At 34.6% G+C, this 15159-nt stretch overlaps 3 protein-coding genes across 3 annotated transcripts; 2 read left to right on the top strand and 1 right to left on the bottom strand.

Annotated features, from left to right (window-relative positions):
• Positions 1–972: 972 nt before the first annotated feature.
• LOC147393786 (acidic endochitinase-like) lies at positions 973–2505 on the bottom strand. Its single transcript, XM_086457040.1, has 2 exons — positions 1975–2505; positions 973–1487 (listed from the first exon to the last, which is right to left on the bottom strand). Exons 1-2 carry the CDS (start codon positions 2460–2462, stop codon positions 1085–1087), a joined length of 891 nt encoding a protein of 296 aa, XP_086313166.1. The 5' UTR covers positions 2463–2505; the 3' UTR covers positions 973–1084.
• An 8232-nt stretch (positions 2506–10737) lies between these two features.
• On the top strand, positions 10738–11486 carry LOC147393785 (dirigent protein-like). The gene has a single exon (XM_086454976.1). The coding sequence runs from the start codon at positions 10781–10783 to the stop codon at positions 11342–11344; it is 564 nt and encodes a 187-aa protein (XP_086311102.1). The 5' UTR covers positions 10738–10780; the 3' UTR covers positions 11345–11486.
• A 2217-nt stretch (positions 11487–13703) lies between these two features.
• Positions 13704–14333, top strand: LOC147393784 (dirigent protein-like). Its single transcript, XM_086454977.1, has one exon. The coding sequence runs from the start codon at positions 13725–13727 to the stop codon at positions 14292–14294; it is 570 nt and encodes a 189-aa protein (XP_086311103.1). The 5' UTR covers positions 13704–13724; the 3' UTR covers positions 14295–14333.
• The last annotated feature ends 826 nt before the right edge of the window (positions 14334–15159 follow it).

Here is a 15159-nt window from a genome sequence, read left to right as displayed (position 1 = left end):
TTGGAAAGAGACTCTGGCCACTACACCTAACGCTTTTTAGTTCCTCAGAATCTATTTTTTTATTTTATAACTAGGTATCCCTACAGATGAAGGACTAGGCCTGTATCTAGACTTTGCCCATTCCGTAGACTATGGTCTTGTCCAAGAACTAGTCCTCGGACACGTGCAATGTACGCACATTACACACACCAGGTAAGTGAGGGTGCTCTCTTGCACGTGGCAGGGGGAATTAATGCTCATACTGGGATGCTAGGAATCCATCTTATTATCATATAAGATCATATTCATCTAAAAGGGTTTAGGGATTGATAGATGCCCAGTCCGTAGACCATGGTCTTGTCCAAGGACTAGTCCTCAGACACGTGTAATGTGCGCACATTACACGCACCAAGTAAGTGAGGGTGAGCTCTCGCGTGTGGCGGGAGGAATTAGTGCTCATACTGGAATGCTAGGAATCCATCTTATTGTCATAAGATCATATTCATCTAAAAGGGTTTAGGGATTGGTAGATGCCGATCCCAATTCTTCAATGATTCTCATTTATATTGGCTGACTCAATCCCTCTCAAACCTAGGCAAACTGATTTCACATTAATTGGCTTAAATTGATTTAGATTTCAAAAATAATTGACAATGTCATTTCTATATCAAACAATAAATGTTTATTTAAATTTTTAATAAATAAAAAAACCAAATATACAAAGGATTTTGTCTTTTTTTTTGTGAGGCGTTGGGAGGGAGAGAGAGAGAGAGAGAGAGAGAAGGGGGGGGGGGGTGTCAAAAGGGGTTCCAAATCAAATCAGGATTGGCCATGTTTTAAAATCATGATTGACTGGAAATGTTGGTTAAATAATTCCAAAGGAGATGTTGGATTTGTATTTTGTGGTTAGACGTTTTGGTGGTTGGAAACTTGGAATAACTTGAAAATTGTTATCAAATATACCCAACATGTGAGATATTAAGATGTAATATTTACTTTATTCAAGGAAATATTAAAGCAAAGTTACATATGGATGAGATCGAAAATTATAGGGGACAAGATATTTATTTACATAAAGATCATGCAATTGAGTACACAAAGCCAATCAAACATCGCTCTTGATCGAGGTACTGTATCCAGTTTGATCATCATAATACTTGGACCATAGCATGACCCCACCATACTTGCTCGAGCCCTTGATGATCGGAAGCACGTCAGAAGTGAGATCTTCGGGAGGAATAAACCCACTACCAGCTGCGTCGGGAGCTGCTGGTAATCCAAGGAAAATGTTTGTAGCAGTAATGGAGGTCCATTGTTTCCATGCATCTTCAAGATTCCCTACACTACCCGACGTATACTGGCACGGAGGATTGTTGTAGAATTGAACCCAAACATTATCGAAAAGACCCGTATTTAATGCACCCCCAACCCATGCATCAGGGAATGGGCATTGAGGAGCGGCCGTTAAGTACACCTTCTTACCTTTCTTGCTATATCCCGAGAGGTACCTGATCATAATTCTTCGGATGTTAGATTATTTAATTTATGAACTGAGTTAGAATTTATATAGAAATTGTGAAGAGTATATTTTCCTCTAGTGTCAGGTGTGGCATATCCATGTTAAGCCCCGTGATCCTCTTATATTCATAGTTCTCCCTCTTTCCAAGAGATCGGTCTTTTGGAGTGGTTGATTGGTTAACATTGTATTAGAGTCAGGTTCGTATAGACCACGGGTTCAATTCTTTCCACCTTTATGGGTGAGGGGGTGTGTTGAGTGTGTATTTTCCTCCACTCTCAGGTTTGTTAAGTCCCATGACCCTCTTATATTCATAGTTCTCCTATTCTCCAACAGATCGGTCTTTTGGAATAGTTGGTTGGTTAACATAAATAAACTATAATTAATAGGAAATAATCCCAATCTTTGGGAAAAAAATGATTTTATGTATCTTCAATGTGCACCTTATTATGATGCATTCTATTTTGATAATTTATTACCTTGCTAGGTCATCCCAGTGTTGGCTTGTACCTCCCTCTATGTCGAAATCGATTCCATCCAAAACAGCATCACCGAGTGGTCGAGAAGATGAATGACCACCTAAGAAGTTGTTCCACAAATAAGTTGCAACTTGCCTAGCATCATCAGACGAAGCAAGGGAATAGCTCCCAGCACCACCTCCAATAGATAGTATCACCTTAATGCCATTGCTTTGACAAGCTCTAATGTCATCGCTCAGGCCAGTGCAACCATTAGAATATGGGTCACAATGACCAGCCAAGTTGATCATAGGCGTTCGGCCACTACCAAATGTGGCGAGGAAAGCTAGGTTTACAAATTCATAGTTTCCCGTGCCACAAGTCTCCGCCAAGGTCCCCTCGTTGCCGTTCTGACCCCAATAGATAGCTATTCCTCCTCCTTGTGTTCCTACGATAAATACGAGCATCAACGAGAATATGAGCCAAGATGATGGTGTTGGGCATGCCATGTTGGGCCAAGTTTGTCTTTGAATGTAGAATTAAAGCCAACTGATGAGTTTCTTAGCCTAAGGGAGCATCCTTTATATAGAAAGGTGACCTCAAAATGATGACCACTCTTTTGTCTAGAACTTAAAAATGGTATTAATGGGACAACACAATGGGTGTGGCGTGTGGTTCATTATGTATCTCTAATGTTAGGTGATTAGTGATAAAATTTCATTAATAAGTACTTTAATTCCAATGTCGTCCACGGTGGTTTACTACATAATGCTTCCATCTCAATATTATATGAGGATAAAGTTGTCTTTAATCCATGTTTGCTACCATAGTGTCTAATTGCTTGGTCCATGATTTAATCAGGATATTTCACTTTCACCATTAAAATATCATATAGGGACAATCCATAACTAAGGCGGATATTTCTTAGGTGCCTTCGACGTTGGAACAAAGAAAACATGATTTCTAATAAATCCAATAAAAATTATAAATCCTGGATGATCAATCTAGAAATCTGCTAAGGATGGCCCGGCCCATTAATAACCATTATTATCGCTTTCAAAGAAAAGGAAAAATGTGGTATTTATGAAAACCAAGCCCAAGAAGTATACCCATCAGAACTCAAAAATTAGTGGCCCAAACGAGTCTTAAGGCTAGCCCAATTGATGGGCGAGCGTGGGCCGAGCTATGTAGAACATGAGTTGAGGTTGGGTTAGAATTACTCAAACCGACCTTAATTCGAGTTTAGCTCGGGTTTAAGGTTTGAGCAACCCAACTCAACCTGAATTCGAGGTTATGTGAAAATATATGTATAAGTATCTTTTTATTAATTATATTGATATAGTCTTCTTTGTTTTAAAAATGTTTTTAATTATTTCTTCTTTAAGATATAAAATTTTTAGTATATTAACTTTATTTCTTCTTTAAGATATAAATTTTCTTTGTTAATAAAAACAAAATTAGGCTTATTCAACGAGTCCAGCCCCGCCCAAAACTACCTAACTCAGGCTAACTCAAGATCAACTTGAATTTAGAAGTTCAAGTTCATATTTAGATTGAATTAATAAGGTCAGAATCAATGCTTGAATTGAGGGTTTGGGCACTTGAGTTGAGCCTAGGTCTACCCACCAATGCACCCAAATTACAACCAGGGGCAGAGCCAGGATTTTGCCCATAAGGGAGCAACTAAGAGTATATATATATATATTTTTTTAAATAATTAAGAGTGAAAAAAATATTAATTGTGGGGGCAATGGAAAAAAAAAATTCTTGGCGCAATAGTGATAGATTTTTTTATCCGACCATTTAAATCTGTCGCAATAGCTCACTAACCCAAAGACTTTGAAAATTCTTGTGGGGGCAGGGCAAGTGCCCCCAGTGTAAATCTGCCCTTGATTACAACCTTAGGTTGTATTTGGATTTAGAGAAATGGAGAGCAGAGAAGAGAAAATATACGAGTTTCTCTTGTTTGGATTGTTAAGTGGGGAGAGTAGAGAAATGGAGAGAAATCCTTTTAAAATATTATATATTTCCAACTCTTTTCCAGATTTTTTTTTTTAAAAATTTAAAATTCTAAAGTTGTCCCAAGTTCTCTCCTGTCAATCCAAATATGGTGGACAAAAATTGAGTTTCTCTTCCCTTCTCTTCTCTTCTCTCAATCCAAACATTGCCTTAATATTTGTTATTGTAATAGTGTGACATTATTAATAGGCCAGACTCAATGCTTGGACAAATAGGATTTTAGGTTGATATTAGATATCAAGTGGGACATAAGTACAACTCTAAGGAGCCGTGTCAGACTATCTGCATTGGACATTAGGTCCAAACTTGAGTTGACTTGCCAGGGCGTAGACAACCATAGATTTATTTTCTTAGGATACAAGTTAGAAAATCAATGTTTCTCTATGCATTGTAAGGTCAACTCAATGTTGGACCCATTGTCCAACGCATGCAGTAAAGTATTTTCTAACCTCGAGATTGGCCTAGTGGCAAGCCAAAGCCTTGATAAGTTCCTCAAGAAGGGTCGAACACTTGTTCGAGACCCCATGAAAGAATAAAGTCTTTGGGGACACCCTCTAGGATTCAGTTGACCCTCGACTCAACTAGTTGCACGTAGGCCTTTCTGAGGGGTTCGGGTGACATTCATCCCACGAGAAGAAAAAAACAAAAAAAAAGTGGGACACAAGTGTTGCATATAAATAATCTAAATTATTGACTAAACCAAATCAATGTTTCGTTGGATCACTAATGAAAAAAATAATATAGAATAAGAATTTAATAGAGCATAAAAGTAAAAAAAACAATTATGATCTTTAAACATAATTATGAAAATATTTATGGAGTTGACCAATTGAAAGAACAATATTAGGCACATGTTATTAGTTGAATGCGTATGATGACATTAATTGCTAAGCCGACAATGCAAGTTTTGTATTTTTCTTAGTTTTCTTTGGGCAGGTAAGCTGGAGTTGAATTTACAACCTAATAGAGCATCTATCTGACGCAGCAAAACCTACCAATAAATTAAATGAGTCTAATCAAGAGATTCTGTTTTAGCCTGATCAAAACAATCTGATTGGGTGATCTAGAAATACAATATCTTACCAGAAACTGTGGAAAATAATGGTGATTAAAACAATAAAAGAGGACATGAATCAATGGTCACGATCAACCTATCAACGTGGAATTTAATTTCGAAAAGTTAAATTCCATGGCCCTGTAAAATGGGATGCATTATGGACCCAAATATATATTAATACCCAACCCAATTGAAATAGGTCTAAGTTTACCTTTTTATTCCTGACCCGATCAAATCTTGATTTGTTTGAACATTTTATTGGTGATTGATGTTGAGGATGATTGTTTAAAATCTTGATCTCCATGATCACAGAAGTGTAAAATGTCATCATGTACGGGAAAACATTCTACGGAAAAAAGATAATAATAATAAAAAAAAGCTATTTCTTTAGAAAACGTTTCTTGACAAAATTGATTTTCAGAGAAAATGTTTCTCAAAGTTTTAGGTTTGTGATATTACCACACCATTAGGCATCAAAGTGACTTCGTTGTAATGGTGCGTCTCACACCATATAATAATGTCACTTATGGTGATCATTCATAACATAATAGTGTTTTAATATCATAAAACACAAAATACTACAAGATTTAAGGTGGTTGGCAATGGCAAGATGAGAAATGTTGAGTGATTTTTTCCCATCAATCACAAAACACCTCGAGATCACCAATTCTCTACTACCAAACTTGATATTCATGTTGTCTTTATTGTCACATACAAATGTAGTATCTGTCAAAGAGTCTCTGATGTTTAAATTATAATAATGTTTAAGTCATATCCTTCGATTATTTATAGGTTATCTACCTCAAATCCAAATTGGGCAGGTCATGTCATTACGTCTAACATCAATTTCAAGGTGACACTTACACAAATAGTAAGATGTGAGACCTCAAGTCATCTATCACAAGAAATACAAATACAAACTTGATGGGGTAGCTCAATGACAATTTCAAATCCAATAAACAGTGAGAGTCCACAGGCTATGTGTTTGATACACAGTACGAGCAATATTTTCTCGGAGCCACTCGTGAGGGCACTCCCTCACTTACTTGGTGTGTGTGGTGTACGGGTGTTGTACATGTCTGGGGAGAGGATTCCCCATATGCCTTGGCTCCGAACACTCCCGTTATAAAATAAAATAAAAAATACAAATACGAAGAAAAAAAAAATCGAACTTCTTAGATTTTTAAGTTTCTAAATACAGGCGGCATGATGATATTGACGTTGGATGCTTTATTGAACAATTTATATGGAAATAAACCAACATGAAAACATCGATCAAAAAGATGTTTTTTTTAAAAAACTCAATTAGGCACTCTTAATTGTTACACAACTTGCCTTAAAAGTATTGCACGCCATGACCTCATATGAGTCCCCCATGTATGCAAATGGAAGTGAGGTCCACATATTATTTTTTCTTTGAAAATTTTAAACACTCATGGTTTAGTGGGGGTACGGCTTTGGCCCCTCTTCTATAACTTGTTAGGAAGGAAATACTTTATTTTTTCCAAAATAAGAAATAATTATGAACTTGGAAAGTAAAGCTGTTTGATAATAAAAGATGAAAGAGAATATTTGAGGTGTGTTGCTCACAAATACACGTCCCTCGTGTTGATGCAATCGGGAATCATAATGAAATAAAGATGAATGGGAAAAATAAAAGATTTAAATTTTAAATAATAAAATAATAAATAGATGATGAACACAAGACTCATGGATGGTTACCAAGTAGATCAATCGTGGATCTACTTGAGATCATTCTCTTCTCTTCTCCTTTCTCTCTGGTTTATGTAAAATTTCCGTTTGTCTCTTTTATTTGAGCACCACCCTCCCTTTCTCGGTAATTTCCAACAAAATCCTTTTGACATGGAGAAGTTAAACAAAAAAAAGTTGTGATAATCCGACACTCTTTTCCAGATGTCCCATGTTTGCCTTCAATCACAGAATCGTAAATCCTTTGCTTCGAGATATACAAGAAAAAGATTTATGATTTTTTGATCGTCAGGTCAAGAATTGTTTGGGTGGCATATGAAAAAAGAGCGTTAAATTGTCGTTAGTTAAACAAAAAAGATCAAATTCAAAAAGAGTTTTCGACAATTAGGACGAACAACCCACTTGAGCAATTTGGGATTTTGCATTGATTCCTATGAAATTGGATATACAAATCCATATTTATCTATGATCAATCTGATTTTTAGTGTTTAAGATTGCCACATGTCAAAACATTGTATAACCAACACGGGAAACAGATATTTGTGACAAATAATTCTTGATTTCTTCGTAATTAAAACTCCCAACCACCATGCCAAACTAGGCAAAGAAGTGACCCACGTATCATTCATTGATCAACGAAGCGGACTTGGGATTGTTCAACGCAATTGAAAGGTGTTGCTGTCAGTTCGGGTGCATCCGTTGGATGGTTTTCGAGATTGACAACAAACGAATCTAGATTACAAATCAATATCAGGAATCTGGACTATCTCGTCATCTCATGACTAAATCCAGCAATCAAAGTGGACTTATACGGACAGTTGGTAACACTGTCGTAACATGATGACGTGTAGGCACGAGAAGGATCCGATGTGGAATCAGTTGGTGGAGTGCGAGTTACGGAGTGGACTGAAAGTCCTTTAAGATTCGCTACTGGGATACACTTTGGTTAAGCTTAGCTTGCCTACCGAAGCGCAAAAAAGGCAAATCTTCAGTCTTCTGTGGAGTGCGGGGACCACCACCACATTTCTAATCATCACCAACCCTCACCAATATCTCACCAAAATTCAGGAAAAAATAGTATTAAATATTTAAAATTAGTTATTATAATAATAATTTTTTTTTTTTTTTTAAAGTTGGTAATATTTTAAGATTAATTAATATTTAAGGTGAATTAGATATACCTCTTCATATTTTGGTGAATATTTCAAATACGTCCTCAGTGTTTCACATTTATCAATGCGTCTTGACTACAAGTCTACAACATTATTGAGGGGACTAAAATAAAATAACCTAAATACCCTTGTCTTCAACTTTTAATTAAAAATTGTTATTTTTTCTCATCATTTTTCAACCTCTAACATTATACTTTATGTTCAAACTTGAAGATTATAATGACTTTCAGACCCCCCCCCCCCCCCCGCGAAGATTATAATGACTTTCAGAACCCCTCCCCCTCGACATATGCCCCTGACGTAGCATTTTATGTGCAATTATGTATCTTGCAGAAAAATATCTATGGTTCTAGCCCATACCACGTCAGGGTATGTATGTCAGAGGGAGCGTTAGAAAATCACGACTCTTAGATTTTATATCCTTCAACCTTCAAATCTCAAGAACAAGATATGATTTTTGAATAGAAAAATCAAGGATTTTAGAAAAGATATGATAAATGAGGTTGAAATGGTTAAATACAATTTATAGTAAATCTTCATGTATTGAATATGGTTTAATATCTCTTGACATAAATCTTATCTAGGTCATATGCAGATATATATTGCTTTGAAAATTATAGTTTTAAGTTGATCAAAACATCATTTTCAACTATCATATTTTGGGAGATAAATCAAAAGTTTTTTTGTTAGAGATTGAGGTCAAGGACATTTAGGTAATTTTTTATTAGTATTCTAAAATAGAAAGTGGCCAAGGGGGTATACCGTCAATTTGAGAGCATTAGATATTTCAAATATTAATCAAAACTTGGAGGGGTATGTCTAAATCACGCTTAATTAAACAATTTTACACCAACTGCTACCTAACTCTGATCAGTTTGGGATTCTCTTCATATATTACTTTTAGGGAATTGCTATTGCCACACTAACTTTTACTAATGCCACGCTAATTCCTAAGTAAATCGTTAAAAATTACACAGAACTGGTGTGGCGTTAGCAAAAAAAAAGGTGGTGTGGCAATAGCAGCTATCCATTTTCAAAGATGTGAAAAAGGATCTTTCCATGTATCGTCTCATCACTCTTAAGAGCCACAGTTTACTTTGTTGACTCTTATCTTGAAAGTATGTGAAAGTTTAATTTACACGTTTTGCTTTACCAGCCATGAAATAGTCGATCAGTCGTTGTCAGTAGTCATGATTCTTGAAAAATAATGAGTTCTGACCAACAAGCACACGAGTCAACTCGCAAATTAGGCTCAGCGAACTCCGACCATCCCAGCAACAAAACAATGTAATGAGTCCTGACCCTCGAAAACAGAGCATGATGGAATTACACCTATAAAATTTTGTGACTCGACAAAAATATGTAATAAATACACTTTAGGAATAAATATTTAAGGGTATTTTGTTATATAAAAAAAATTATTAAAGGTATTTTTGGTACAAAACACAATTTTTCAAGTGTATTTATGGAACCTTAGTTTGTGTCGAGCATTCGTTAAATGCAATAATACACTTTGGAAATTGGATTTTGTATTGAAAATTCCCTTAAATTTTATTTTATTTTTATCAAATTACCCTCGGATATCAATTTTCAAAGTGTATTTATTGCATTCTAACATGTGCCTTAGGCACAAGTTAACAAAACCCATGATATATATATTTGAGAAATTAATAATATCTATTTGCTAATCAATGTTTCGGGATCTATATTGGGCTAGTACTAACACATATAAGATTGAAAAGGTGTGGATTGAAATAGTGAGAACGAATATGAGAACATATAAATTAACGTAATACATTGCTTTAGACGTAATCAATGAACTAACTGCAATTTCTTGGGTAATATCTTGGTCGTAATGTGGATGATTATGATAATTTGATATTTTTGATTAATATTATACTCAATGCAACACATCGTTAACTCTATGTTGTCGAGAGAAATTATAGGGCAGAAGAAGAGTAATTTAGATAATTTTTCTGTATTAACCTTTTGTTCTAATCATGGTTTTAAAACTCGTCTAAGATCGAGACTTATCGCTCAGGTCGTCTCAGTATCAGGCATAGATGAGACGGACAGACAAGTCAATATATTAGACGAGATTTAAAATCCCGCATTCATTTTTCTCATTGTTGAATGGGATATCTCAAACGTATCGGAAAATTCATTTGAGACAACTCGGTATCTGGCATGAACTAGACAAGACATGAAACTGTATTTTAACACTATAATTTTGATTGAGAGAAGAGAAAACCATTAAGAGAAGATAAAAGAAACTCAATTTCTCTCCATCATGTTTCGATTAACAAGAGAGAAATGAGACAACTTTGAAATTTTAAAATATCTTAAAAGAGATTTAGTGTAGAGTAGAAATTATAAAATATTTAAAAGAATTTATCTCCATTTATCTCTTCTTCTCTTCACTTTAGGAAAGAAAGAAAATTCATATTTTTTTTCTTTCCTTTCTTCTCTCCAATTGTTTTCTTTTTTCTCCCACTTAATAATCCAAACAAGAGAAATTGAGAGAAACTCATTTATTTTCTCTTCTCTTCTCTCAATTTAAACAAAGCGTAAAAGTTAAAATTCAAACTTTTATTAGGTAAAGTCTAAGATCTTAGTGATAACTTCTTGTTCCCTTAAATATTTTAAATTTTATGCATCCATCATGCAAAGTATTAGGTAGAAAACTAGTCTAAATGGAGAAAAATAATAGTCAAGGAAGACCGATGGAAATATGCTTTTAAGACTGGATAATAATCAATATTTATCTCACAACAATAATTAGCAATCCTTATAAATAGTTAGATAGTGAGAAAGCTCTCTCAAACCTAAGCAAAGTTTCATAAGGTATTCCTTCTCATTTTCAAAGAAAATGGGAGAAAGAAAGTTCACTCCCATTATTCTTCTTGTCCTCTTCCTCTCCCTCTCTGGGTCTTCAGCCATGCCAAAGAAGGCCAAGCAATATCAACCATGTAAGAACTTAGTTTTATACTTCCATGACATCATCTACAATGGCAAAAATGCTGGAAACGCAACATCAGCCATCGTTGCGGCACCCGAAGGAGCGAATTTAACCATCTTAACGGGACAAAATCATTTTGGAAACATCGTTGTTTTCGATGACCCAATCACTCTAGACAACAATCTTCATTCAAAGCCGGTTGGTCGTGCACAAGGGATTTATATATATGACAAGAAAGACACATTTTATGCTTGGCTAGGCTTCACATTTGTTCTCAATAGTACCGAACATCAAGGTACAATAAATTTCATTGGAGCTGATCCCATACTAGTGAAGAGTAGAGACATATCGGTGATTGGTGGCACGGGTGATTTCTTCATGGCTAGAGGAATTGCGAGCATAATGACCGATGCCTTCGAAGGAGAAGTTTACTTTCGCCTTCGTGTCGATATCAAGTTGTATGAGTGTTGGTAATTAAATTAAGTGTTTTAGTGAATAAGTTAGTTTTCGATTGGTGGATTAGCTTTCCAATTCCCCAAAGTTTGATTTGAGTTGCATGAGAGGTTCAACTATGTGTTCATCAAATGTGAGAGGTGAATAATAAGATGCTTTTTTTTAAGTACAATAAACAAGACCCATAGAGACAGATGATCTTAGCCATTGGATAAACATATCAATCAATCAATCAATTAAATCTATAAAAAAAAAAGAACAAAGAATGGATGTTATGGGCCTGTTTGGGTTGGTTGTAGGTTTCTACTTCCAAGAATCTCACAATTAGAAACGGTTGTAAAATCATCATTTTTGTGATTTAGTCTTTTTGATCATTTATTTAATAGGGAAATGTTCAGCAACAAACATTTTGGCAAAACATTTTTCAAAACATGGGTGAGAGGTTTTGGAATGGGCTGATTTTTGGTGAGGATGATCTCTATGGTGAGGAGATCATCATCACCAAAAATCAGCCCATTCCAAAACTTCTAACCCCATCAAAAATGATTTACAAAAAATTGACGGTCCACGATTTTTCAACTTGTAAACTGGGGTTAGAAATATTGGAATGGGCTGATTTTTGGTGAGGATGATCTCCTCACCGTAGAGATCATCCTCACCAAAAATTAGTCCATTGCAAAACCTCTAACCCATGTTTTGAAAAATGTTTTGTCAAAATGTTTGTTGCTGAACGGGACCCTATTTAATATATTAGAAGTATTTTGGAGTTATTTTTATTATTAATTAAATAAATAAGGGTATTACTTTAAAAATAATTATTTTAAATTTTATTAAATTTTCACAAATGCAAAAAGTCAGTCTTGGACATTTTTTACTTTCTTTAAACCTTTTTAGCTTCCCACAAAAGTTGGAAGTGCTTCTCAAATGTCCATTAAAATTCAAAGGAGTCCATAACAGAACAATGTAACGCTGACCCTCGAAAACAGATTATGACGGAATTACACCTATATGAAATAAATACACTTTAGGAATAAGCATTTGAGGGCATTTTGATAAAAAAATATTTTTTTAAGGGCATTTTCGGTATAATATATAATTTCCCAAGTGTATTTATGGAACTTTAGCTTCTGCCCCTAGGGCACGCATTAAATGCAATAATATACTTTGAAAATTATGTTTTGTACCGAAAATGCCCTTAAAATTTATTTTTTTACCAAATTACCCTTAAATTCAAATTTTCAAAGTGTTTTTATTGCACTCTAATGTGTACTTAAGGCAGACATTAACAAAACCCATAATATATATATATACCTATATTTGATAAATAAATAATATCTATTTGCTAATCGATGTTTCGGGATCTATATTGGACTAGTACTAACACATGTAAGATCCAAAAGGTGTGGATTGAAATAGTGAGAACGAATATGAGAACATATAAATTAACGTAATACATTGCTTTAGACGTAATTCAATGGACTAACTGCAATTTTTTGGATAATATCTTGGTCACGATGTGGATGATTATGATAATTTGATATTTTTGATTAATATTATACTACATGCAACACCTCGTTAACTCAATGTTGTCAAGGGAAATTATAGGGCAAAAGAAGGGTAATTTAGATAATTTTTCTGTATTAACCCTTTGTTCTGATCATGGTTTCAAACTCGTCCGAGGTCAAGACTTATCACTCAGTCGTCTTTATATCAAGAATGGATGAGACAAACGGACAAATCAATGTATCTGACATGAACTAGACAAGATGTGAAACCATGTTTTAAAATCATGATTTTGATTGAGAAAAGAGAAAACCATTAAGATAAGAGAAAAGAAACTCAATTTCTCTCCATCATGTTTTGATTGACAGGAAAGAAATTAGACAACTTTGAAATTTTAAAATATCTTAAAAGAGATCTAGTGCAGAGTTGAAATTATAAAATATTTAAAAGGATTTCTCTCCATTTATCTCATCTTCTTTCTACTTTAGGAGAGAAAAAAAAAAAAAAAACTCACATTTTTTTTTCTCTCCCCACTTAATAATCCAAACAAGAGAAATAGAGAGAAACTCATTTATTTTCTCATCTCTTCTCTCAATTCAAACAAAGCATAAAAGTTAAAATTCAAGCTTTTATTAGGTAAAGTCTAAGATCTTAGTGATAACTACTTGTCCCCTTAAATATTTTAAGTTCAATGCATCCATTATGCAAAGTGTTAGGTAGAAAGCAAGCCTAAATGGAGAAAAATAATAGTCAAGAAAGACCAATGGAAATATGCTTTTAAGACTAGATAATAATTAATATTCCACCCATACTTATCTCACAACAATTATTAGCAAGCCTTATAAATAGTTAGATAGTGAGAAAGCTCTCTCAAGCCCTAAGCAAAGTTTCAAATAAAATGGGAGAAAGAAAGCTCACTCCCACTCTTCTTCTTGTCCTCTTCTTCTTCCTCTCCCTCTCTGGGTCTTCAGCCATGCCAAAGAAGGCAAAGCAATATCAACCATGTAAGAACTTAGTTTTATACTTCCATGACATCATCTACAATGGTAAGAACGCCAAAAATGCGACATCAGCCATCGTTGCGGCACCCGAAGGAGCGAATCTAACCATCTTAGCGGGACAAAATCATTTCGGAAACATTGTTGTTTTCGATGACCCAATCACTCTAGACAACAATCTTCATTCAAAGCCGGTTGGTCGTGCACAAGGGATTTATATATATGACAAGAAAGACACATTTTATGCTTGGCTAGGCTTCACATTTGTTCTCAATAGTACCGAACATCAAGGTACAATAAATTTCATTGGAGCTGATCCCATACTAGTGAAGAGTAGAGACATATCGGTGATTGGTGGCACGGGTGATTTCTTCATGGCTAGAGGAATTGCGACCATAATGACCGATGCCTTTGAAGGAGAAGTTTACTTTCGCCTTCGTGTCGATATCAAGTTGTATGAGTGTTGGTAATTAAATTAAGTGTTTTCGATTGGCGAATTAGCTTTCTAATTCCCCCAAAGTTTAATTTGAGTTGCATGAGAGGTTACTATGTGTTCATCAAATGTGAGAGGTGAATAATAAGATGCTTTTTTTAGTACAATAAACAAGACCCACTGGTACAGATGATCCTAGCCATTGGATAAACATATCAATCAATTAAATCTATAAAAAAAAAATGGATATTATGGGCCTGTTTGGATTGGTTGTAGGTTTCTGCTTCCAAGAATCAAACAATCAGAAACGGTTGTAAAATCATTGTTTTTGTGATTTATTATTTTTGGTCATTTATTTAATATATTGGAAGCATTTTGGAGTCGTTTAATCATTAATTAAATAAATAAGGGTATTTACTTCAAAAATAATTATTTTAAGTTTTATCAAATTCTTGCAAATACAGAAAATGAGGATGAGATATTTTTAACTTCTTTAACCTTTTCAGTTTCCCACAAAAATTGGAAGTGCTTCTCAAATGTCCATTAAAATTCAAAGGAGTCCACCTATGCAAATAATAAACTCAATATACACTAATCTACTAATATATGCAATGTGGTCCAAAGTCCTAATGATGTTAAATCTCTAGTGTGACAAGACAAGTGATGTTTATCAAAAAATCAAATTAATGGGCTCCCACTTTACAAGTCATTTTGGCTTCCATTATAAAATATACTGGTCACAATTTATTAAACAAGCCAAAATTACGATATTATCAAGGACGTTAAACTGATCATGAACAAGGATGTGAAACCTTGAACCCAAACACACCCCCATAAATTACAAAAAGCACATTTCAATCAAGAGTCGTGATAATCTGATGCCCCCCTCTAACATATGCCCC

This window comes from Akebia trifoliata, chromosome 10 (genome assembly GCF_017979445.1).
Source record: "Akebia trifoliata isolate Shusen 1 chromosome 10, ASM1797944v1, whole genome shotgun sequence".
Taxonomy (NCBI): domain Eukaryota; kingdom Viridiplantae; phylum Streptophyta; class Magnoliopsida; order Ranunculales; family Lardizabalaceae; genus Akebia; species Akebia trifoliata.
The sequence above is the reverse complement of the archived record's forward strand: the minus strand, read 5'-3'. Positions and strand labels throughout refer to the sequence as shown.